The sequence below is a fragment of the Hylobates moloch genome, unplaced genomic scaffold (assembly GCF_009828535.3).
Source record: "Hylobates moloch isolate HMO894 unplaced genomic scaffold, HMol_V3 SCAFFOLD_8, whole genome shotgun sequence".
Classification (NCBI taxonomy): domain Eukaryota; kingdom Metazoa; phylum Chordata; class Mammalia; order Primates; family Hylobatidae; genus Hylobates; species Hylobates moloch.
In genome coordinates, this window is record NW_026652283.1 from 61,732,671 (window position 1) to 61,760,352 (window position 27,682).

At 38.3% G+C, this 27,682-nt stretch overlaps 1 protein-coding gene across 10 annotated transcripts in view; it reads right to left on the reverse strand.

Moving 5' to 3' along the window:
- DNM3 (dynamin 3) overlaps positions 1–27,682 on the reverse strand; it is a 604,830-nt gene that overhangs the window by 341,356 nt on the left and 235,792 nt on the right. For 8 of the 10 annotated variants that reach the window (XM_032160976.2, XM_032160971.2, XM_058443293.1 and 5 more), the window contains exons 12-14: positions 18,790–18,860; positions 7,530–7,581; positions 6,679–6,708 (exon numbers count right to left, since the gene is read on the reverse strand). In XM_032160976.2, coding sequence (XP_032016867.1) covers positions 6,679–6,708; positions 7,530–7,581; positions 18,790–18,860 — 153 coding nt within the window. The remainder of the gene's footprint in view (positions 1–6,678; positions 6,709–7,529; positions 7,582–18,789; positions 18,861–27,682) is intronic. The other 2 variants (XM_032160975.2, XM_032160977.2) reach the window with 1 other exon arrangement.

The window sequence follows — 27,682 nt, forward strand, 5'->3', positions numbered from 1 at the left end:
AATGAGGTCCATTTATAATTTTCTGAGACCTGTGAGAGATCCTATGAAAAAGAGACTAGTGTCTACTGAAACTAGTTTTCAGAAAGTAGGGAGAGAAGAAACCCTGTTTGGAAGGAAATGTCTTTTTCTGTTTGCAGCCTATAATACAAAAGGTTGATAATCCAGTTACCTGGGGACCTGTAGGTTTGAGAAAGCCAAATTTCATATTCCAGTCTAAAGTTAGAACAATAGTGGGCACATGGATGGCAAACAAAACTGATAATAAGCTTGAGACTAAGAGGTACCCTAATACCTAGGCTCATGCAAGCACCTGCTCTACTTCTTGCTTAAAGAAAAAGTCTTTCCAGTTATACAGCTGCAGTTGGATACATTCTCGGGCCAAGGAGCATGTCAGCAATGCCTTCCTGCTAAGACTCTTGAGGAAAAAGGAATGAATTATTAGTCATGTAAATGCCACATCAGTCCTCCTGGCCCCTAACATATTCCAACCAAGGAAATTCCATCCCCATTTGTTTTCAGCTACTCACACCTTCCGAAGACAATTTTCTACAAATATCTTTAGTTATCACTTGTGCCCCTCCCTCCAGTATCCGTTATCTCTTACTCCAATAATATCTCTGACTTTCAGGTGGCATGCTCTTTACTCTTAAACTTTCAAGTACAACATGCCACTCACTGACCTTAACCTTCCACCTCATAATTTCTTTTCCTTAATCCTAGCACAAACTTTTTCTGATTTTAGTAAAACCTCCAGTTCCCTGGCTTGCCCATTTCCTTTCAATTTTCAGTCAACATCATCTTTTTTTGTCTTTTTTTTTTCCTGCGCACAAGCTCAGAGTATATTTTTCTATTTCCCGCACAGCTAGGTGAGCCCAAACGACTAAGTTCTGTCCAACGAAACGGAAATGATGTGTGCCACTTATGGACTGGTTCTTAAAAACCTCCCTTGCCCAGGCTTCTGTCTCTTTCCCACCTGCTGCAAGAATGAAACTTGCAGGTTCTATGTAGGAGAAGGCGGAGAAGGGAGATTTTGGAATCTCTGGTATTCCAAAGCCCAGTCTGTTACTGACCATGTGAAGCAAGGTATCTGCCTGCATCTTGATGACCTTCATTGAATTATTATAGCAGAGTGAATTAAATTTGTATTATGCTAATCTACTGAAATCCTGAGGTTGTTTGTTACCTGGTTAATCTATCCTGATTAATACATCAATTAAAGCTACTCATGTGAGATTACACAGTCCTTTACCTCAACCTGTCTCTCTTAAAAACTCTAACTCATCTTCTCTCTTGACCTTCCATGCTGCCTCCCTAGAAAAACGCCAGCTCAGAATATCAATTCATTTGTCTGTGTCCTCAGCTTTATGCCATCTTCCAACTGTAGAGCAGAAGAGCAATTTACAAGGCCAAGAGAATTCATGCTGTCACTGGACCCTTAGATAGTCCCTAACCTGCACAGGACCTTCCACAGTCCAACTATCTGACAACTTCCTCCAAGTTCCTTGAGCTCTTAGAAACATCTAACTATTGACTATTCCCTCCTTGAAAGATACTCTCCCTTTAGCTTTTGTTCTACCACTTATTGCGGGAAGCCAAGGACCCCAAATGGAGGGACCGGCTGAAGCCATGGCAGAAGTACATAAATTGTGAAGATTTCATGGTCATTTATTAGTTCCTCAAATTAATACTTTTATAATTTCTTACACCTGTCTTTACTGCAATCTTTGAACATAAATTGTGAAGACTTCATGGACACTTATCACTTCCCCAATCAATACCCTTGTGATTTCCTATGCCTGTCTTTACTTTAATCTCTTAATCTCGTCATCTTCGTAAGCTGAGGAGGATGTATGCCGCCTCAGGACCCTGTGATGATTGCATTAACTGCACAAATTGTTTGTAGAGCATGTGTGTTTGAACAATATGAAATCTGGGCACCTTGAAAAAAGAACAGGATAACAGCAATGTTCAGGGAAAAAGAGAGAGAACCTTAAACTCTGACTGCCGGTGAGCCGGGCGGAACACAGCCATATTTCTGTTCTTTCAAAAGCAAATGGGAGAAATATTACTGAATTCTTTTTCTCAGCAAGGAACATCCCTGAGAAAGAGAATGCGTCCCTGAGGGTAGGCCTCTAAAATGGCCACTTCGGGGGTGGCTGTCTTTTATGGTTGAAGCTGTAGGGATGAAATAAGCCCCAGTCTCCCATAGCGCTCCCAGGGTTATTAGGACGAGGAAATTCCCGCCTAATAAATTTTGGTCAGACTGGCTGTCTGCTCTCAAACCTTGTCTCCTGATAAGATGTTATCAATGACAATGCATGCCCAAAACTTCATTAGCAATTTTAATTTCACCCCGGTCCTATGGTCCTGTGATCTCACCCTGCCTCCATTTGCCTTGTGATATTCTATTACCTTGTGAAGCACATGACCTCTGTGATCCACACCCTCTTCGTACACTCCCTCCCCTTTTGAAAATCGCTAATAAAAACTTGCTGGTTTTACGGCTCAGGGGGCATCACAGAACCTGCCGACATGTGACGTCTCCCCTGGACACCCAGCTTTAAAATTTCTCTCTTTTGTACTCTGTCCCTTTATTTCTCAGACCGACCAACACTTAGGGAAAATAGAAAAGAACCTACGTGAAATATTGGGGGTGAATTTTGCCCGATATCTGGCTGAATTTCCCATGATAACCACTCTCCAAGTTTTCCTACCTCTCTAATCACTTCTTATATGCCTTTTCAGTTTCCCATTCAGTTCCAGTTCTTCTTTCTCCATAATGCTTTAAGTCCTATATTCCTTTCTATGTTCTCATTCTTTGGAGGTGGTCTCATGTACTCCCATGGCTTCAGATACTATGTATTTATTGACAACAGTGAAACTTCTGTCTCCAGTGTACATAAGTCCTGAACCTCAAACCCCAATGATATCTCCAATAAGCACAAACATATTCAAAATTGAAATCAGCACCTTCTTCTATTTTTTCTTTTTTTTTTTTTTTTTTTGAGACAGTCTCGCTTTGTCACCCAGGCTGGAGTGCAGTGGTGTGATCTCGGCTCACTGTAACCTCTGCCTCCCGGGTTCAAGTGATTCTCCTGCCTCAGCCTCCAGAGAAGCTTGGATTACAGGTACTCACCACCATGCCTGGCTAATTTTTGTATTTTTAGTAGAGATTGGGTTTCACCATGTTGGCCAGAATGGTCTCAATCTCTTGACCTCGTGATCCACCTGCCTCGGCCTCCCAAAATGCTGGGATTACAGGCATAAGCCACTGTGCCTGGCCCTAAATCAGCACCTTCTGCTCTCATCTCCCCTGACACCTGCTCCCCCTTCTCCTGCACTCCCTTTGTCAGTGCATGCCCTTAGCCATAAGCCTAGAAAGATGACTTAACCCCCTGAGAACTCTTTATAACTCTTCTAATTCTACCCTCTGAATATATTTTGAATCTGTTCCTTCTGCTAAATACTACCTGCAACCAGTGTTTCTCTCACCTGAATAACTTCAAATCATCCTCACCAATTCCCACATCTCTAGTTTGTCTCCTTCAAACTATTCCATTACAGACCTTTCTGATATAAAAATCAGTTGAGTTCCCTTCCCTGTTGGAAATCCTTCCATGACTCTCCATTACCTTTGGAAGAAAGAGTTCTCTGTCACTTCTGGACTTAAACACTTTTATCCAACTTCCCACTGGACATTTTTACTTCAAACTCCCACGGTGACTCATACTCAGAAAGCTACCTTTCGTGATTCTGGATCCCAATCTGACTTTTTCACTATGCTCCTTTCTCTGTGAAGAGCAGCACCATTTTACTTGTACCTAAATCATAAATCTTGATGCATTGTAGGCAACCTCCAGCCCTCTCTCCGACATCCAATTTATCACAGATTTTTTGGATTCTTCCTACTTAATATCTCTTGAATTCATCAGCTTTTCCTCAAATTCAGTACAAACACCCAAGCCCGGATCACCACAATTTTTCATCCACATCAGCCTTCTAACTAATCTCCTTTTTCCAGTCTTGTCTCACCTTCGAAGCCTTTCTCCACAAATGTTAATATGATTGTGCTTAAAACCTTACTATAATTCTGTACTGCTTTAAGCAACATAAAAATAGCTTTAATGGGTCTTACGTCCTAATGAAGGAAGACAAAAAATAATAAATAAATGAATAAATAAGATTGTTTCAAATAATAAAATGTAATAGATAGTGAAAGACATTGGGAAGGGAGGGTGAATTTAAATCTGGTGACCAAGGCTGGCCTCTTGCAGAAGTGATGTTTCAGTAAGACCTGAAGGGTCAGCAGTAGCTAGCCTTGGAAAAGGAAGTGGACTTCAGTTTGCTTACTTACCATCATCCCCACTGGGCTGTGGGCTTCCTGAGGGTGAGGCCTGTGATTGATGCATCATCACGCTTCTCTAAACACCCACCACAGATTTTGGCACAGATAGATTTTGAATACATGAGTGAAGGATGAATGAAGGTTAAATTTAAAATTTTGAGCAGTCCAGCTTTCGGTAAATTATGTGCTCACATTTTTTTGTACATTTGCTGACATCAACTTGTGAAACTATTAAAATTTCTAGGCAGACATAAACAAATCGAATTTAGACTTTAAAGAAGAGTTTTGCCTTTCTTAAATCCTTCTAAAATATTTCAGAACAGATGCTGCACAACAATCTTCTACAACCAGGAGCCCTAAGAGGATAGCAGCAGGGATGAATCACTTCCCAGGATGCTGCAGAGTGTTTCAGCCCCACCAACAAGAAAAGCCAGCATCAGTCGGAAGGCTGGGCCCCAAAACTCCCTGGATTTGAGCCTCTTAATAGGCAAAACTGTTTTCATATAAACCCCAATCAACATCATATGCTCAGATTCATAAAGAAAATTTCAAGTCATTATGGTTTATTTCTGCTAAGTAGGAAGAACTACTGAAGATCCTTTAAAATATATGGTATCATGTATACATTATTGGATTTGATTCTGGAAAATAATATATTCTAGTTCATAATCCCTTGCTTGCAAATTGAAAGCTTTTTTCTTAGCAAATTTGGCAGCAAAATCTGATCTGATGTGAGAGGATTTATCTTTTATTTAAAAGTTTACTTGGTGTGACTATTCCTTTGTTTCACTGCAGAAATAGAATATGTTTCATTATATGGTGCTGTCTCTAACTCCACAAAATGTAGGGTAATATATGATATAGTTAATAAAGTCCAAAAAATTCTGACCTTCAAGGCATGTCTGGCCCCAGAAGTTTTGGATAAGCCATCTATATTCCATTATAACACTCACCCAATTCTATTATCTTGAGATGTAATACTTCCATAATGTGTGGGCTTTGAAGTATCCAGCAAAAGTAAAGTCACAGAAACACAATTAGCATGATTTGAGCATTTGGAAGTAATATAACTGAAAGCTGTTCCACGTTTCCTCTGATTTAAAGTATGCATATATGCTATTATGCTGTTGCTTTTCCTATATGTACATACTCCTGTGAGCTAAGCAATGCTTCTGACTATGAGGAAACTTTTATAGGTAAATCCTTTATATCATATCCAACCACAATCTGGGCATTGTAGGCATCAGAACAATTTCCATAGCTTCTAATTTTCCCAAGTGTTTTGTTGTTCTTATTTTATAAATTTTATAATTTTCTTGTACTTAAACTTTTTCTCCCAAGAGTTTGAAGAAACAGCACCTAACTTCTGGGAGTAACATTTCTATTCTTTACAGGGCACATATCTGGTACTGGGCTGTAAACCTCATTATGTATATCATTTCTGAATCCCACCATCATACTGAGAGATATTTTCTATTCCTCCCATCACACAGCTGAGCAAACTCAGGCACAACTTGTCCCGGGCCACATAGCTCCTAAGTGACAGAACAGAATTTGAACCCAGGAATGTCTAGGTCCAAAACCTGTATCTTCCCAAAATATCATGGGGCAAATAATTGACCCATGCTCCAATCTCATTCTCAAATTGTGCATAGTTGGAAGAATAAGCCTGTTTTATCCATGGTAGAAATTAGAGTTTAATTTTTTTTCTAAATGCTTATGACAATGTTTTTACACTTTCATAAAAGAAGACATAGTATCTGGTTTTCAAAGATTTAACTCTATAGCCATATAAAATGTCCATCAATATAACTTTGCTTTTTTGTTTTTTTTTTAAATAAATGCAAATAATTGGAATTGGGTAGGCTTATCAACAAACACAGCAAAATCAGATATTCAATATTTACCCACCTTTTAGAAGCATCATCTACATTTATTGGAAATATTATCATACAAGGGGAAGAGAAAGGCTTACACCTCATAACAACATAGCATAAAAGGACAGAGATGAAGATCATTAATGATTTTAATTATTTTAAGGCCCATTAAAATTAGAGAAATATCAAAGCACCCACAGTGTTAAGGGTTTATTATTACAGCATTTTAGAGTTTACTAGTTCATACCTTTCAATCACAGCAAGTTATTAGCAGTGAAGGGATGAACCCTCTTAAGAGGATTTTTATTTCAATGATAGGGTGTTATGGACAAGACAACCTAAGTTTTAAAAAAATTAGTAGCAAGCGCTAGTTGAGTTAATCAGTTAAAGACAAACTGTGCCCTTGGGAAGCTAAATGAAAAAGCAACAGTAAAGCTTACAGAACTTAGCTCGTACAATTTGCCTTGAAGGCGGAAGATTGGTTCCCTGAAATAGCAAAGAATTATATGCTTTAGTTCAGAAAAAAAGTTTTTAAAATAAAGTCTGTTATTACCTCTTCTCCTTTCAAAACAATGGGAAAAAAATCTAGAGCAGAGGTTTCAATTTGTTCAATAATTGTACCTCTGAACGTTTTTTAGAAACTGTAACACCATCATTGTTTTGACTTGAAAAGAAATAACAATGCAAATATTCATTATCACATAAAACATAAAAGACATAGCAAACTGTCGAGTTAATACAATCTCTGCAGAGCGCTATTAGTCAGAGACAGCTGGTCAGCCCAAAACACAAAAACTCAAAAGATCAGATCTTCTTAGGAATTAACATCCTCATTAACCAACAAGAATTTAGTGTGGCAGAGATTACATCCAACAACTGCCTTCTTCATGAGCTGTCCCTTCACTGATACCAAGCTGTGCAAATGTGTGAACTAGTTAGCAACCCCAGAAAGCTCATGCAACTACTCACCACATTTTAACCTTCAACTGACTCACAAACTCAATGTTAAATTAAACTTAGGGGTAACGTAAGCAAGCAAAATAGGACATGAGGAGTCAAATTTGAAATGCAGAGCAAGTAGCAGAAAAGTTATTTAAAATAAATCAATATGGTTAACTGCACAAAATAGCCAAAAAGAAATGCAATTCACTCCAAAAATTTTAAAAGCAAAAACAAACCAAAATGAAAAGCTGCATTTCAAGCAAAATTTGCACATGATTAGTTTGCATTAAAAAAATAGTCAATCAAGCGATTTAGTTCAAATTCTTTGGGACATGCATACACTGATTCTCTTATGAAATTCCTACCTGATTTCCAATTGTGGTTTTCTTGTGAACCTGACTGCTCCTCTGCTGAGCACTGAGAAAAGCAAAGGAAAGCAGCACTGAAGAGACACATATAATTTTTTCCTAAACAAGTAACAAATACTAAAATATATATAGGCTTTAAGAAAAAAAAATCAATGGAGGCAGACCTAATACCAAAATTCCAGGTCAGTTTAATTCTGGAAGCAAAACCAACACGGTGGGACTCCTAATAGCACATAACTCGTAGTAGCACATAAACCAAAAATATAATAACACCACTTAAAGAAAAGCTGCATTGTAACATTAATAACATATGAGTTGACATATTTGCAATGTCTCACAGGTAGAGAGAAGAGTTGTAATGGAAATTAAGTTAATGCTTATTGAGTATATACCATGTTCTAAGTGCTTTATCGATATTAATAATTTTTATTCTCACAGCAACCCCATGAAGCAGTTACGATTATTCTTCTTGTTTTATAGATGAGGAGAGAAGCTAAGTGACTTTCCCCAAATCACTCAGCTAATAAGTGGTAGTACCAAGTAGTATGGCTCCGCATCACAAACTGTTTGTGATATTGTCCGGTCTCACTGCTTTGAATTCCAATATATTCTGACAACTCCTCTAATGCATCTCTGGTTTGGATCTGCTATGGAGATCCAAACAGGTATGAGTCCCAACTCTGGACTTATTCATGTTTTTAACAACTTAACATCGTCACTTGGGTATTTAATGGGCATATCATTCTTAATATTTCAAAACTGAACTCCTGAAATCCCCCCTAAAATCTGTTCCACCCACAGTCTTCCTTCCTCCTAACTAGTGGCAATTCTATACCATATGTCCAAGTGCTTAGGCCAAAATCTTTGTCTCCTCTTTCTCTCACAACCCATATCCGACCATCAGAAAATGCTGTCGACTACTTTCTTATAATGCATTTAACATTTAACAATCTTTTCATCACTTCCATTGGTCCCACCTTGGTCCAAGACACTGCCATCCCTCATCTGGATTACTGTAATCATTTATTCTCTGGTCTCTGCTTCCACACTTGTCTCCCTGAAGTGTATTCTTAACAGACACCAGAGTGATACTTTTAGAAGGACTGTGTCACTCTTCTGCTTGAAACCGTGTACTGCATCAACACCATTCCACTTAATGGTAAAAGCCAAAGTCCATACAAGGGTCTACAAGGCCCTACTCAAGCAACCCCCCACCACTGCCTCTTTGACTCATCTCCTCCTACCCTTCACCTCGTTCCCTGAAGAGTTCCAGCCACAATGGCATGTGCTCTTTTTCAAACCCACCCAATACACTCCCATTTAGAGCCTTCGGGCAAGCTAGCTCCCTAGGATGTGCTTCCCACTTTCATCTGCATGGTTCCCAGCATCTCCTTCATCTTCATTCAAATCCATCTTTTCAGTAAGGACTACTCTGACCACCCTATTTATAATCGCATCCCTCCCTTTCTCCAAGACTGTCATCCCCTTTACCCTGTTTGATTTTTCTGTCTGGCATTTCTCACCTTCCGACACACTACACAGTGTATTTATTTTTTGTGTTTGTCTGCCCTTTTCCATTAGACTGTAAGCTTCTAATGAGCAGGGGTTTGTGTCTGTTTTGTTCACTGCTATATCCCCAGGGCCTACAAAGGACATGGCACATGGTTGGTTTCATGAAATATCTGTTAGATGAAAAGCCTAATGAAGTTGATGCCATTATAACCCTCATTTTAGACATAAGCGCAGAGGGTTAAAAGCCAGAAAGGACTCCAACAACTTAACAACAAAGCCTACACATTTCATCACTAGGTCACTCTATCTCTCAAAAGGACAAAGGCTTTCTTTTGGTGGATCCATGAACAAACACCTATCAATATAAGAAACAACTCATTTTGGTTATTCTGGGAAGATCAGCAATACTCAGTATTATTACAGGTTGTTTAACAGCTTATGGAAGCTGTTTTGGAGATCAATGAAATAGTCTAAAATAGAGAAAAGGGAGACTAAAGCCCTCAGTCAACTGTTTAAAGTGATGGGATGTTGTGCTGCAGTAACAAGTTAGAAATCAACACCACACTTAGAACAGCTGATCAAAATAAGTTTTTAATAAACTCCTCTGATACATTTAAGCTGCTTTCCTTCACTCAAACTCAAGAAAAAACACTGCATTCAACTGAAGGTGGGCAGGGGGTGGGTGGTGAAAGGCCATACTGTATTTGGTTGCTAAAAATATTTTGTGTATATATTCTTTTCCAATTTAAAATTTGCTAATTTCAACTTCTTCCTTCCTTTTAATTTTTCTAGCTTTCTGTTAAATGGTTAATCCTCTTAATTACCATGAAATTATTTCCTCTTTAACCATTTCTCTGAACAATCTAAATCTACATTATTCAGGTCTTGTAGGTGAGGCTGTAAAAGAGGTGACCAGGATCCAATGTGCCCACACCGCCCTCTGGCTGCCCTCATGTCCTGGAGCACACAGCGTCTTGAGTAGCACTCTCCTAAGGGCTTCGGATCTCCTCCTTACTTTCTTTTTCCACATTAAATGTCACTTTTCCAGCACCCTCCAGGCTTCCTGCTCTGCCAGGAATGCATGGGAAAACTACTATTATAATGAGATCATGACACCTTCATAGGTTATGCTTATCTCTTCCAAGCACCATAGTTGTGTTTAAGGAGTAATGTTTTCACTGAAGCACTGACTAGTGGTGAAAACCTGTGATAGACCCACAGGTGCTTACTTTGAACAAATTATTGCGGACCCTAAAATTATGTATCAGTCCCCTTCAAATCACTTAAGGGAAAAGAAGTTGAACATAAAGCAAAAGCCACAAAGAACATTAATGACTCCTTTGCTACCTTAGGTGAAAAGTTTGATCAAAATGGACTTCAGTCGCTCAGCTGTAAAATGTGTATATGTATGTCATAAAGGAGACGACAGAAACAGAGACAGAGAGAAGGGCTAGAGGACAAAACGAGCTGTTTCTTAGGTTCCTTTTAGGTCCAATATTCCTTGAGATGCAAAATTACTCTCAGAAGTTTATAAGCTACACTAGATAAAGACAATGTCCATTGACAGTTTACATCTGTGAAATAATGCATATTTAGGATCTACCACTTGTAAGAATATGCCGAAGGAAAAGTAGATTTACTTTATAAGCCAATCTCAAATATTAGAGTTAGAAAAAACACTAAGTTGCCTCTATTTTCCACCTAAAGAATCTGTTTGCAGCAATTGGCCCCATAAACTTAAACATTCTGTTGCTAATGATGTATTTAGCTACTTGAAGTTACTTCAAAAGCAACAACAACCAAAAAAAGCTGCCTGCTTAGAATACATTCTTTGCCATAATTCTTCTGTATAATAATTGAACTGAGAGTATTTCAAAACATTTATTTAAAAATATGTTCCTGAGAAAACCTGTAAGGACTTGCAAGTTAACTTGAGCCCTTGGACATGTTGTTGGATATAGTTACTTAACCAATTAACTCTGAAATATTATAAAACATACCTATGTATGGTGTTTTAGTTTAACATAAATCAAAAACTATAGCGCACGAACTCTGTAGCAGATAAAAATATGAATAAGGTGTGGTTCTTGTAATCAAAAGCCTACAATTTGTCTGGTACAAGTAATGATATGCATACACAAAACAAAAATAACAAATAAAAAATAAAATCTATATTAATAAATATGTGAGGATGTAATAGAAAGCAAAAACAAAGTGCCTCTGTTTTAAATGTGGGATATAATTACCCATATCTTCTTATATGTGTGTGTGTGCATGCACGCACATTTGTCGTTGGTCATATAAATTCCCACTACACACAAGTCACTGTGGAAGGCTTTGCCAGAACACTAAAACATAGAACCAAATTGGTGTATGCTGAGACATAATGATTCTAAAAGTATATAACAAGAAGTTTAAACTTTGATAAAAATAAGAGTACATTAGAAGACAATCAGAGAACCCCTAATGTTATCTCTTGGCTCAAAACCTTTTTGCACAGTCTCCTATCCTTGTCTATGATGTGTGACCATTTATCAAATAAGTCCTATACCATCGCAATTTCTCTGAATGTTCAGGGACAATGAATATAATTTCAGATGATATGATCTGAAATGTTTGTAGCAAACTTGAAAAGAAGATAAACTTTAATAAAGGAAAACAAATGACTACGTTCCAAGAGAACAGACTGGTATTAGCAAAGCCAGGAGGTAGAAAGATAAGGCAAATGGGGAAGTTGTGGAGAGTAAAACTATTATGGTAGAATTATCCAATCATAGACTGGGGTTTGTAAGTGATCTTAAAAGCCATCTATTATAATAACTGTACGCTGGGGCCAATTATGGAGAATTTGGCTGTTACTCTGAAGGCAGCAGAAAACATTCAATGTTTCTGTGCCAGCAAGTGACATGATCAGGGCAATGTTTTAGTACAAATTAGTTCCCTGAAATGCATAATATTAACTGAAGCAGAGAAAACAGAAAGCAGCCAGCCCAGACCCCTTCTCTCTGACTATTGGAGTCCTGTACAGTCTTAAAAGTCCAATCAAGCATCGTGTCTGAATTATGCCTTTTTAGAAACCTCCAGTTATCTCTCCTTTTCATTCACTCCCAAAGCCTTGGTCTGTGCCTGTATTTTATAAACAAGATTGTATTAGAGTTAGGTTTCCAACAAGGCCTGCTCCTTGATAGTCAAGAGCATTAATCTTGGTATTTCTACCTCTCTCATCACTGACATTACCTAGCAGAGGGTTTATGGTAGTATCTTAAGAAATATCTACGGAATTCTGTTTTGATGCCAGGGTTATTTACAACCAGACTATCAATGATCATCTGTACTAGGAAACCTAAATAATTTGAAGAAGTATATCATAGGCATGTGTTAAAGCAAAAGTATGGTACAGTTAGGGATCCCAAAGTGGTCAGACTGGCTGCAGTATGGAGTTAAGGAGTAGAGTAGAAAGGAATAGTGACAATAGAACAGGCTGAAGAGGTAAACAAGATACAGATTATAGAGAACCTTGGAAATTACATTAATAAGTTTAGACTTTATTCTGAAAGTAACAGAGAATCTCAGAAGGAATGAGAAAGAGCATGACAGGGGACTGAGCGACTGTTGTAGTAACCGCAGTAAGAGAAGACTAACTTTAGTAGTGGCAATGATGATAGAAAGAAATAGATGAATTCAAAAAATATTATGGAGATAGAATCACATGAACTTGGTAAAGATGGATGGAGACAAAGATATGAGGGGAACAAGGAGCAAAGAATAGGACTGGGAGGTGCCATCCACAGAAAGTGGGAACAATATAGAAGTTAAAAATTATAAGAGCAGATGAGGAGTTTAGTCTGGGACTAGAAGGTTGAGGCTTCTCTAGGATATATAAGTAGAGATGCCCAGTAGACATCTGAATATGGTACATAGTCCAGTGAAAAGACTTGAGATGAAGATCTAGATTTGGAGTCATCAGATAAAGTTGGCAACTAAAACCATTGGAGTGGGTAAGATCCATTAGGAATAATGCAGTGAGTGAGAAAAGAAGGGGGTCTAGGGTGGAAAATTGATTAAAGAATAGTTCTTAAGCCATGATCAGAAGATGAAGAGCTCCTAAAGACTGAGAATTGGCTAGAGTGAAAAGAGGAAAACCAGGAAAGAGTGGAAGGTTATTGAAGCAAAGGAACAGATATCTTCAACAAGGAGTGATTAACAGTGGTGTCAAATGAAAGGCTCAGAATTGTCCATTGGATTAACTGTTTTGTCCTGGACAAAAGCAGTCCCAGTGGAGTGGAGTGGTATAAACTAGATTGCAGTGGGCCAAAAAGTGAAAGGAAGATGTAAAAGAAGAATGGAGCACAGACTAAGGCCACTCAAAGAGGGCTCAGATGCATTAAGGAAATGGAGAGTCCCTTTGAGATGTAGATTCCATAGCAAATGTTAGAGTGTACCTCTACCTCTACCCACATTTCAACTGCTCAACAGCCACATACAGGTAGTAGCTTCTGTACTGAACAGCACAGATTATACAATAGTTCCATCATCTCAGAAACTTCTATTGTGCAACAGTGCTATAAAGAAGCTCTTTTAGACTTGTTTAGTAGCAATTAAGAGGCTTCCTTGCTCTTTCTCTTAGTAGCTACCACTGTAGGTCACCACTAAGCTGTCAATAAAGTAGGACCCACAGTGAAGGTCCCAGAGCCACCAGCCGGAGTCACTGTACTGTAGGGCTCTGCCGTCCAATGCAGTACCTGGTAGCCAGATTAAAACTTTAATTAGATTGAATTAAATTAAAAATTTATTGCCGGCCGGGCGTGGTGGCTCACGCTTGTAATCCCAGCACTTTGGGAGGCCGAGGCGGGCGGATCACGAGGTCAGGAGATCGAGACCACGGTGAAACCCCGTCTCTACTAAAAATACAAAAAATTAGCCGGGCGTGGTGGCGGGCGCCTGTAGTCCCAGCTACTCGGAGAGGCTGAGGCAGGAGAATGGCGTGAACCCGGGAGGCGGAGCTTGCAGTGAGCCGAGATTGCGCCACTGCACTCCAGCCTGGGCGACAGAGCGAGACTCCGTCTCAAAAAAAAAAAAAAATAAATAAAAAATAAAAATTTATTGCCTTCATTGCACTACCCACATTTCAACTGCTCAATAGCCACATACAGCTAGTGGCTTCTGTATTGAACAGCATAGATTATACAATAGTTCCATCATCTCAGAAGGTTCTATTGTGCAATGGTGCTATAGAGTAAATCTCTTTTAGACTGTTCTTTTACATTATCCAAGAAAGATTATGAACACTTCACAAGAGTCCCAAGAGTGTAAATTATCACAGGTTACACTGTGATAGTCCAGGCTCCATCCAATCAGACTGAAGCCAAAGGGAGAAGAAACAATGTCTGTTTCTCCTCCAGGATCTTTAGTGAAGGCTCAGGCTATTATGCAAGAAGATCTTACAGAACTTGGGAGTCTGCAAAAGAAGAATCACTTACCTCCTAAGATTCATGTTAAGGATGAAGATGAAGTTTAAAATAACATATTTGAGGATGAAAGAGAAAACTGGAAGTCCACTTATTTTTAAAGTGGTGCCTTAGAACATTGGAAATTATAACTTATTTGAACAGGAGATATGAATGATATCCTTTCAAGTTGCTCAATCCTGTATTTCTACTTGACAACAATCTCAGTAAGCAACCAAGCATTTAATTCCTAAACTTGAATATAAGTCAAAAAAAGGATCTTTTTATACTCCAATACCTAAGTTTTGATTCCACAAGAGAGAGAACATTCTCATATACGATTAGGAACTAGAAACATTATTACAATAGAATATAATTATGCATTAGGGAAAAATAAACTAAGAATGTAAAGGGAAAGACTAAGATTGCTCTGGAATTTAGTGGCAAGGTTGAAATGCACTGCCTTTAGTAAAACGGCAACAGAGGCATTCCAGAGGATCAGGAAAAAGATATAATGAATCTTATGACCCATAGAATTTTCATGGTGCTCAAATAACAAGAACTGAAATCTGCACACTGTATCATTTCAACTGTGAGAAAACAGGTGTTGAGACCTACTGAGCAGATTGAAAAACAAACAGACCTTGGTCTGCTGCTTGTGGTGTATAGAGATATCACTCTAACGGCACATATCTATAGTCCCTCTTTCTCTTTAACCATTGGACTGCATAAATCCTAGTAACTCAGAAAGCAAATTGTGTCATGGAACAAATGAAGAAGAGCAGAGGAGTTTGAAATTTCACTTCCCAAGGCATTCCACTAACAAGATTGCCTTTTTGTTCAAAAGAGGATTACTGAGGACGAGGAGAAGTGAATGAAGGAACAGTTGGGCCAGTTCTTATTTTCTTAAACAGCAAAAACTAGCTATATTATGTAAAAATATATGTAATTTAGGATTTTTTTTTTTCTAAAGAAGAGAATGGCAAATTAAAACCCTTAAGTTACAAGGAAACTTGACGTTTTCTTCTGAAATGCTGAACTTTCAGGCTCAGAAACCATATTATAGTTGAAAGAACATTTAGAAGCCAGGAAATTCCAAAGCAAGCCTGGAGCAGTGCTTATTTGGACACATTACACACGGTACATATTTTACAGGCCATGTCTAACAAATAACTAGAAGATGGAAAAAAAGTGTCACATATTAAACATGGCAGTATAAATTCTATAACAGAAAGAAGAATTTTGAGATGTCCTGAATGCTACTCTGAAACTAAGTATTTTATTAATCCAATTTTAGCAATTCATTTTCATTTTTTTAAAAATTAGAACAAAAAGTCATCCCCGTTGAAAAAAATTACATGTGTAAAGTACTATGTACATCACCATCCTATAAATCTAGGAGGCAGTTCCTTCTTTTTTGGCAACTCTTTAAAAATCTCATGAAATAAATGCTTGTTTTCTTCAACCCCAGACCTTAATTTTCTGTCTTTGGAACTTAAAAATACTTACATAATTGTCTTCAAATATGGCTTGACTTTTCTTCCTTGATGGAAACAGCATTCTTGCCAACTTTAAAATTTATAGCTAAAACCATATTTTTTTAATTTTTAAAAGCACAAAAAATACCACAAACCCTCAAAGTGATTTTGAAATGAACATTTCTTCATCTTCATAATCACCCCATGTCACCCCATGTCAATTCCAAGTCGACATACAAATGGAAAGGACATTTATCTCTGAGTCTCGGGACAAAATATCACATTTAGAGATAATGATATTAGCAGCTAAAAAGTATTCCAGTGACAATCATACTTAAGTCATTATAACTTCATCACAAAGTAAAACGGTACATCTAGTAATCAAATGTGAGTGTATGTGTGTGTATGTGTGCACGTGTGCATGTGTGTGGAGAGAGTGAGAGACAGAGAGGATCTCTCACATTTATAGACTACACCATAGTTTTTTTTAAAGGATTTCCACATAATTTCAATAATTTGATCTTCTGACAATCCTGAAAGGTACACAAGACAAGGATTATTATTCCATTTGATACATCAGTAAACAGATAGAGAAAGGCTGAGTGCCTTGCCAAAACCCAAAGCTCATTAGTGGCATATCCTGGAAAAATAACCTGGATTGTTGACTCCCAGATCAGTCCTTTAAAGAAGGTTTAAATGTGCAATTTAAATTAGACGAGAAATGTGTATAGTTGCTGGATTTCTAAAGCAGTTTTAACTACGTTTCTTTTTCTCTCCCCAATATCAAAAATTCATAGTCTATCTCACTGCTGGAAAAATAGGACCAGACACCTGGATTACACAGAGGCTACGTCAAAAAATTGTGTTTGAAAGTCTTAAATTTGAAAAGTCACATGCCCTTGAAAACCTATAAATCAATATAAAACTGTAGTCCAACAGCTTCTAAGGCAGCAAATATGGAAATTTATTGGAAAAGAAACTCTAGCTCATTTATCATAGAAAAAAAGTTTCAAGAAGATTATAAAGGTGAAATTTAAATTGAAGCATGGGTTATATAATATACTTAAATTTGAACCTTTCTAAATGGATTATAACTTTTTCTACATTTTCCCCCTCTAATTGTGGTACCACAACAAGGCAGCATCCTTTTCACTTTTAAGTTATCGTGTCAAGTTTACATCGGCATCTGCTACGTTTTTCTAAGAACCTAACTGGCATTTGTAATCCATGCAAATCAACATTAAAGGCAGCATTCCTGTTATTTTAAATGTCTCAAGGATTTGTTTGTCTTTTAAACTCCTCAGAGAAGCAGTGAGGAAAATGAAGAATGTGTCAGTTTAAATTTTTACTTGTGTGTCTCTACACTTTTCAATTATTAGGCAAGCTCCTAAAAGGCAAAAAGTTTTTTTTTCTTTTTCTACATTCCCCCCCACCCACTATAGAAACTAGAGTAGAGCTTGGCACAGGCTCCCTAGAGTTCACTGACTGTGGAGGAAACCTGGAAAAAACTCTCAGATCCCCTTTCCAGACCTAGGGATAAGGATGTACATTACAGTCTAGGTGAGTCTGCAGAAGGAAATGAACAGAACACATGGTGAGAGTCTTGGGGCTAAAAGAGAGGAGGGCAAGTCTGTGGAAATGCCCGTGCAGCAAATACCTATCAAGAAGTGGGTGTGGGCAGGGTGGCTGCAAAGACAACTAGACTACGGCACATATTTATAGTTGGGTTCTCACAAGATTACACGTATGCCACAGACAGAAAACGGTGGAAGAAATCTTATCTACCCTTCACTAGTAATAGCCATTGGATGCAAAATATATTTACACAATTGGCTAGGACATCACAACCACAGCCAAGTTTAGGATGAGATAATTTTCTGTTGGATAATTGGGACTGTTCTCCCTAAAACATGCCTATAAATTCCTCAGGCCACTGTTTAGTTTAGGTCACAGGGTCTGCATATCCATTTCTTCTAAGTCAGAATATAATAAAATAAATTAATTTGACATTCTGTCATTTTTTTATTTGTCTCTGTTCTTGAATACTCAGTTTAGGTAAAAGTACAAAGGCTCTTTTGTTTTACATTTTACATAAAATAGGCTATATTTTATATACTTGAAGTTGGAATCACTTAAATGCAAAAAATATATTTTAGAGGTAGTATCAAGATTATTTAAATCAAACAAAAACTGCTTTTTCACTAATGGGCAGGAAAAGATAGTGCATTCAAGGTCTTCAAAATGTCACACAGTGAATAGCCAATCCTGAGTAACTAACCATAACGTTTGCATGATAATGTATATGAAAAATGGCAATATTTGTATACGCACTTTACAGAAAATAAAATGTTCATCCCGACAGATTACATCTAATTTCACAAAGGAAAGTTAAAAAAAAAACAGGTCTCTAGATTCTGACTTAGAAAAGTTGAAATAGCTTTCATCCTGTAAATTACATGTGGTATTTCAAATTGATGTGAAAAACTGTTCCCCTCAAAATTTTAAACATGCATTAATTACCGTTTTTCTATAGGAGTTCAAGTACAAATTGCAGAACATCATCCAAAAATGATGAGATAAGTATTTAAGACATACATGACTTCATATGCTGCATAATAGAGCCAACTACTTTATTGAGAGAATAGTAAATATCCCTGCCCTACGACCATGGAGCTCACACTTCCTGAGTAGGTACACTGAGAGTTAATCTTGGCACAGATTGTATTCTCAAAGGTGGTGAAACTGTAGTAAAAATTCACAATGTGTGTTTGAGACAAATCAACAGGAAGAATGCATGTGGCAATCAAGTGTTTCACGTACTTTGCAAAGCCAATGAAGTCTTCATGGTTGGTGTTGATGTAAGAGACTTGAATGTCAATCAATAGCAATACCTATAAGTCAAAGAGAAACACTTCAGTGAAAACTCATCTAAAAATTCTCAAACATTAAACTCAGTAATTGCCCACAAATTAATTACCTTCATATAATCTTTTAAAGGATACTTCAATTAGCATGAAAAGTAACCTTAACTTTTCTCTATTAGACTCATAATTTTGCACTCTAAATTCATAAGTTAAAAATCTACTAGAAAAGTAAATCTGAGTAGCACATGAAGAGAATAGCATTATAACTTACAGGCATACACTATTTGCTACCTTAATACAGAATCTAGAATTATTTGATTTCTCTAAAATGTAGGCATAGTGTTCAAAAGAAGGGCAAGCACAAATAAGAAGATGTGTGGCAGGAGGGCCCATGAGGGGTTGCTCTGAGTTTACTCTTCCTGTAGATATCATATATTAGCCACAAATTAGTAATTCACCTCTTGTTTTCTCTCTCCTCTTCTATCTTTAGCAGCTTAAAGAACCATCTCAAGACACTTTACACATTTCAGGAGAAGCATTTGATCAGCCAACTCAAAAAGTCAATATACAAATAAATCATTGAATCCAAACATCAATCAGAAGCTGGGCATTGTGGTGTGTGCCTATAGTCCCAGGTACTTTGGAGGCTGAGGTGAGAGAATCTCTTGAGCCCAGGAGTTCAAAGCTGCACTGAGTCATCATCAGGCCTGTGAATAGCCACTGTATTTCAGTCTGGGCAACATAGCAAGACCCCAACTCTTAATAATAATAATAATAATAGGTGGTGGCTGGTAAGATGGCTGAATAGGAAGAGCTCCAGTATGCAGCTTCCAGTGAGATCAACACAGAAGCAAGTGATTTCTGCATTTCCAACTGTGGTACCTGGCTCATCTCACTGGGACTGGTTAGACAGTGGGTGCAGCCCATGGAGGGTGAGCTGAAGCAGGGTGGAGCATTGCCTCACCCAGGAAGCCTATAGGGTCGGGGAACTCCCTCTTCTAGCCAAGGGAAGCCATGACTGACTGTGCCGTTGAGAAATGGTGCATTCTGGCCCAGATACTACGCTTTTCCCATGGTCTTCACAACCTGCAGACCAGGAGATTCCCTTGGGTGCCTACACCACCAGGGCCCAGGGTTTCAAGCACAAAACTGTGCAGATGTTTGGGCAGACACTGAGCTAGATGCAGAAGTTCTTTTTCCATACCCCAGTGGCACCTGGAATGCCAGCAAGACAGAACCGTTCACTCCCCTAGAAAGGGGGCTGAAGCCAGGGAGCCAAGTGGTCTAGGTCAGCGGATCCCACTCCCATGAAGCCCAGTAAGCTAAGATTTGCTGTCTTGAAATTCTCACTGCCAGCACAGCAGTCTGAAGTTGGCCTGGGATGCTCTAGCTTGGTTGGGGGAGGGGCGTCCACCATTACTGAGTCTTGAGTAGGCGGTTTTCCCCTCACAGTGTAAACAAAGCTGCCAAGGAAGTTTGACCTGGGAGGACCTCACCACAGCTCAACAAAGCTGCTGTAGTCAGACTGCCTCTCTAGATTCTTCCTCTCTGGGCAGGGCATCTCTGAAAGAAAGGCAGCAGCCCCAGTCAGGGGCTTATAGATAAAACACCCATCTTCCTGTGACAGAGCACCTGGGGGAAGGGGTGGCTGTGGGTGCAACTTCAGCAGACTTAAATGTTCCTGCCTGCCAGCTCTGAAGAGAGTGATGGATCTCCCAGCACAGCACTTGAGCTCTGCTAAAGGACAGACTGCCTCCTCAAGTGGGTCCCTGACTTCTGTGCCTCCTGACTGGGAGACACCTTCCAGCAGGGATCAACAGACACCTCATACAGGAGGCCCCCAGCTGGCATCTGGTGGGTGCCCCTCTGGGACAAAGCTTCCAGAGGAAGGAACAGGCAGCAATCTTTGCTATTCTGCAGCCTCTGCTGGTGATACCCAGGCAAACAGGGTCTGGAGTGGAACTCTAGCAAACTCCAGCAGACCTGCAGCAGAGGGGCCTGACTGTTAGAAGGAAAACTAACAAACAGAAAGGAACAGCATCAACATCAAAAAAGGGTGTCCACACAGAAACCCCATCTGAAGCTTACCAACATCAAAGACCAAAGGTAGATAAATCCACAATGATGTGGAAAAAACAGTGCAAAAAGGCTGAAAATTCCAAAAACCAGAACACCTCTTCTCTTCCAAAGGATCACAACTCCTTGCCAGCAAGGAAACAAAATTGGACAAAGAATGAGTATGATGAATTGACAGAAGTAGGCTTCACAAGGTGGATAATAACAAACTCCTCCAAGCTAAAGGAGCATGTTCTAACCCAATGCAAGGAAGCTAAGAACCTTGAAAAAATGTTAGAGAAATTGCTAACTAGAATAACCAGTTTAGAGAAGAATATAAATGACCTGATGGAGCTGAGAAACACAGCACAAGAACTTCATGAGGCATACACAAGTATTGATAAGCAAATCGATCAAGCGGAAGAAAGGATATCAGAGATTGAAGATCAACTTAATGAAATAAAGTGTAAAGACAAGATTACAGAAAAAAGAATGAAAAGGAAAGAACAAAGCCTCCAAGAAATATGGGACTATGTGAAAAGACCAAACGTATGTTTGATTGGTGTACCTGAAAGTGACAGGGAGAATGGAACCAAGTTGGAAAACACTCTACAGGATATTATCCAGGAGAACTACTCCAACCTAGCAAGACAGGCCAACATTCAAATTCAGGAAATACAGAAAACACCACAAAGATACTCCTTAAGAAGAGCAACTCCAAGACACAATCATCAGCATCACCAATGTTGAAATGAAGGAAAAAATGTTAAGGGCAGCAAGCGAGAAAGGCCGGGCTACCCACAAAGGGAAGCCCATCAGACTAACAGCGGATATGTCTGTAGAAACTCTACAAGCCAGAAGAGAGTGAGAGCCAATATTCAACATTCTTAAAGAAATTTCAACCCAGAGTTTCATATCCAGTCAAACTAAGCTTCATAAGCAAAGGAGAAATAAACTCCCTTACAGACTAGCAAATGCTGAGTGATTTTGTCACCACCAGGTCTGCCTTACAAGAGCTCCTGAAGGAAGCACTAAATATGGAAAGGAAAAACCAGTACCAGCCACTGCAAAAACATACCGAATGGTAAAAAAGATCGACACTGTAAGAAACTGCATCAAATAATGGGCAAAATAACCAGCTAGTATCATAATGACAGGATGAAATTCACACATAACAATATTAACCTTAATTGTAAATGGGCTAAATGCCCCAATTAAAAGATACAGACTGGCAAATTGAATAAAGAGTCAAGACCCATCAGTGTGCTGTATTCAGGAGACCCATCTCATGTGCAAAGACACACAGGCTCAAAATAAAGGGACGGAGGAAGATTTACCAAGCAAATGGAAAGAAAAAAAAAAAAAGCACGGTTGCAATCCTAGTTGCTGATAAAACCTACTTTAAACCAACAAAGACCCAGCCAGGTGCAGTGGCTCATGCCTGTAATTCTAGCACTTTGGGAGGCCAAGGTGGGCAGATCACAAGGTGAGAAGATAGAGAACATCCTGCCTAATATGATGAAACCCTATCTCTACTAAAAATACAAAAAAATTAGCTGGGTGTGGTGGCAGGTGCCTGTAGTCCCAGCTACCCAGGAGGCTGAGGCAGGAGAATGGCGTGAACCCAGCAGATGGAGCTTGCAGCGAGCCGAGATTGCACCACTGCACTGCAGCCTGGGTGACAGAGTGAGACTCCATCTAAAAAAACAATAACAACAACAAAAACCAACAAAGACCCAAAAAGACAAAGAAGGTCATTACATAATAGTAAAGGGATCAATGCAACAAGAAGAGCTAACTATCCTAAATATATATGCACCCAATACAGGAGCACCTAGATTCATAAAGCAAGTTCTTAGAGACCTACAAAGAGATTTAGACTTTCACACAATAATACTGGGAGACTTTAAACATCCCACTGTCAATATTAGACAGATCAACGAAACAGAAGGTTAACAAGGATATCCACGACTTGAACTCAGCTCTGCACCAAGCAGACCTAATAGACATCTACAGAACTCTCCACCCAAATCAACAGAATATACATTCTTCTCAGCACCACATCACACTTATTCCAAAATTGACCACATAAATACACTCCTCAGCAAATGCAAAAGAATGGAAATCATAACAAACAGTCTCTCAGACCACAGTGCAATCAAATTAGAACTCAGGACTAAGAAACTCAAAACCACACAACTACATGGAAACTGAACAACCTGCTCCTGAATGACTACTGAGTAAATAATGAAATTAAGGCAGAAATAAATAAGTTCTTTGAAGCCAATGAGAACAAAGACACAATGTACCAGAATCTCTGGGACACAGTTAAAGCAGTGTTTACAGGGAAATTTATAGCACTAAATGCCCACAGGAGAAAGCAGGAAAGATCTAAAATCGACACCCTAACATCACAATTAAAAGAACAAGAGAAGCAAGAGCAAACAAATGCAAAAGGTAACAGAAGACAAGAAATAACTAAGATCAGATCAGAACTGAAGGAGATAGAGACACGAACACCCCTTCAAAAAATCAATGAATCCAGGAGCTGTTTTTTGAAAAGATTAACAAGACAGATAGACTGCCAGCCAGATTAATAAAGAAGAAAAGAGAGAAGAATCAAATAGACACAATAAAAAATGATAAAGGGGATATAACCTTTGACAGCAAAGAAATACAAACTACCATCAGAGAATACTATAAACACCTCTACGCAAATAAACTAGAAAATCTAGAAAAAATGGATAAATTCCTGGATACATACACCCTCCCAAAACTAAACCAAGAAGAAGTCAAATCCCTGAATAGACCAATAACAAGTTCTGAAATTGAGGCAGTCATTAATAGCCTACCAACCAAAAAAAGCCCAGGATGAGATGGATTCACAGCTGATTTCTATGATAGGTACAAAGAGGAGCTGGTACTATTCCTTCTGAAACTATTCCAAACAATAGAAAAAGAGGGACTCCTCCCTAACTCATTTTATGATGCCAACATCATCCTAATACCAAAACCTGGCAGAGACACACAAAAAAGAAAATTTCAGGCCAATATCCTGATGAACATCAATGTGAAAATCCTCAACAAAATACTGGCAAACCAAATCCAGCAGCATATCAAAAAGTTTATCCGCCACGATCAAGTCGGCTTCATCCCTGAGACTCAAGGCTGGTTCAACATATGCAAATCAATAAATGTAATCCATCACATAAACAGAACCAATGACGTAAACCACATGATTATCTCAATAGATAGAGAAAAAGCCTTCAATAAAATTCAACATCCCTTCACGCTAAAAACTCTCAATAAACTAGGTATTGATGGAATGTATCTTAAAATAATAAGAGCTATTTATGACCAATAGACAATATCATACTGAATGGGCAAAAGCTGGAAGCATTCCCTTTGAAAACTGGCACAAGACAAGGATTCCCTCTCTTGCCATTCCTATTCAACATAGTATTGGAAGTTTTGGCCAGGACAATCAGGCAAGAGAAAGAAATAAAGGATATTCAAATAAAAGGAGAGGAAATTAAATTGTCTCTCTTTGCAGATGACACGATTGTATATTTATAAAACCCCATTATCTCAGCCTGAAATCTCCTTAAGCTGATAAGCAACTTCAGCAAAGTCTCAGGATACAAAATCAATGTGCAAAAATCACAAGCATTCCTAGACACCAATAATAGACAAACAGAAAGCCAAATCATGAGTGAACTCCCATTCGCAATTGCTACAAAGAGAATAAAATACCTAGGAATACAACTTATAAGGGATGTGAAGGACCTCTTCAAAGAGAACTACAAACCACTGCTCAAGGAAATAAAAGAGGACACAAACAATTGGAAAAAACATTCCTTGCTCATGAGTAGGAAGAATCAATACTGAGAAAATGGCAATACTGCCCAAAATAATTTATAGATTCAATGCTATCCCCATCAAGCTACCATTGACTTTCTTCACAGATTTAGAGAAAACTACTTCAGATTTCATATGAAACCAAAAAAGAGCCTGTATAGCCAAGACAATCCTAAGCAAAAAGAACAAAGCTGGAGGCATCATGCTGCCTGACTTCAAACTATACTACAAGGCTTTGGTAACCAAAACAGCATGGTACTGGTACCAAAACAGATATATAGACCAATGGAACAGAACAGAGGCCTCAGAACTAATGCCACACATCTACAACCATCTGATCTTTGACAAATCTGACAAAAAAAAAGCAATGGGGAAAGGATTCCCTATTTAATAAATGGCGTTGGGAAAACTGGCTAGCCATATGCAGAAGACTGAAACTGGACCCCTTCCTTACACCTTATACAAATATTAACTCAAGATGGATTAAAGACCTAAACATAAGACCTAAAAGCATAAAAACCATAGAAGGAAACCTAGGAAATACCACTCAGGACATAGGCATAGGGAAAGACTTCATGTCTAAAACACCAAAAGCAATGGCAACAAAAGCCAAAATTGACAAATGGGATCTAATTAAACTAAAGAGCTTCTGCACAGCAAAAGAAACTATCATCATCAGAGTGAACAGGCAACCTACAGAATGGGAGAAAATTTTTGCAATCTATCCATCTGACAAAGGGCTAATATCCAGAATTTACAAAGAACGTATACAAATTTACAAGAAAAAAAACATCAAAAAGTGGGCGAAGGATATGAACAGACACTTCTCAAAAGAAGACATTTATGCAGCCAACAAACATATGAAAATAAAGCTCATCATCACTGGCCATCAGAGAAATGCAAATCAAAACCACAATGAGATACCATCTCACGCCAGTTAGAATAGAAATCATTAAAAAGTCAGGAAACAACAGATGCTGGAGAGGATGTGGAGAAATAGGAATGCTTTAACATTGTTGGTGGGAGTGTAAATTAGTTCAACCATTGTGGAAGACAGTGTGGTGATTCCTCAATGACCTAGAACCAACAATACCATTTGATGCAGCAATCCCATTACTGGCTATATACCCAAAGGATTATAAATCATTCTACTACAAAGACACATGTACATGCATGTTTATCACACCACTGTTCACAATATCAAAGACTTGGAACCAACCAAAACGCCATCAATGATATGCTGGATAAAGAAAATGTGGCTCATATACACCATGGAATACTATGTAGCCATAAAAAAGGATGAGTTCATGCCCTTTGCAGGAACATAGATGAAGCTGGAAACCATCATTCTCAGCAAAATATCACAAGGACAGAAAACCAAACACTGCATCTTTTTACTCATAAGTGGGAGTTGAACAATGAGAACACATGGACACAGAGAAGGGAGCATCACACACCAGGGCCTGTCGGGGGGGCGGGGGGCTAGGGGAGGGATAGCATTAGGAGAAATACCTAATATAGATAACAGGTTGATAGGTGCAGCAAACCACCATGGCACATGTATACCTATGTAACAAACCTGCACGTTCTACACATGTATCCCAGAACTTAAAGTATAATAAATTTAAATAATAAGAATAATAATGTCATATCTCTGCTAAAATATCACTCATCAGAGGCATCTTCCTGCACATTCTATTTAAACTAGCACTCTGGTTACTCTCTATTGTGTTACCCTGCCTTATTTTCTTTTGCAGCACTAACACTAGCTAACATGGCAAGTTTTTACATATTTCTTATATAGACCTCATCTGTTGTATCCACTGCTACATCTCCAGTGCCCAGAACAGTGCCTGAAACATCATGAGAATTAAATGAAGATCTGTGATGGAGTAAACTGGATACATGTCCCAGGCAACATGAAAATATTCTAAATATAAGATACTTATAATCTCTAAGTCAGAGACTTGGGAGGTCCCTCTGTGAAAAATAGTATTCAGTGGGGAGATGAGGAGGCTGAGAGAAAACAAGCGAGAAGTGGAGCAACCAGAACCTGCAAAAAATAGGCATTATACCAGAGATATTAAAAACTGACTTCCTCTTTCTACGTTTCCTTGTATTCTCTCAGCTGAATCCTGTCTCTTTCCAGGATGCTGAGATTTGCTAAAAAGGGAGAAATACGGTGCTTACAGATCTCTGCTCTTCAGCTTCGTTGGATAAATTTTGGTGACTATTGTGAGTATTTGTTTGCTGCCTCCCTTCACTGAAGGTAGCATTTGAACGCATCAGAGTCCTCATGGCAACAGTTCATAGACATAGTCTACATAATGCTCCCCAGTGGGTACTTCCTCAAGAAAGCCATCCCTGATCCTTATCCCCTACCCAACCAAGACCAGGTTACTGGTACTATTACTCTCAAATAGTCTATGTGCCATAATTATACACATACATAAAATTATGTATGTGTAAAATTATGTAGTCTATAAAAATATAGGGTGCTATATACACATATGTACATATATGCATATATATGTTCAAATATGTACATATTAGCATATATGTTCAAACATGTACATACATATACTTATATATGTATATATACATATATAAGCACATATACATATATGTATGTGTATATATGTATATATGTGCATGTATATATACACATATATACATACATACATATATGTGCATGTATATATACACATATATACATACATACATATATGTGCACATATATATACACATATATACATACGTACATATATGTGCATGTATATATACACTATATATACACATGTGTGTTTGTGTATGTACGTGTATGTGTGTGTATATCTATATAGCACCCTATACTTATTTGTGGCATTTACTACAAATGTAGTTTTTTTTTTGTTGTTTAATGTTTCTCTTCTCTGCAAGACTGTACATTCCATAGA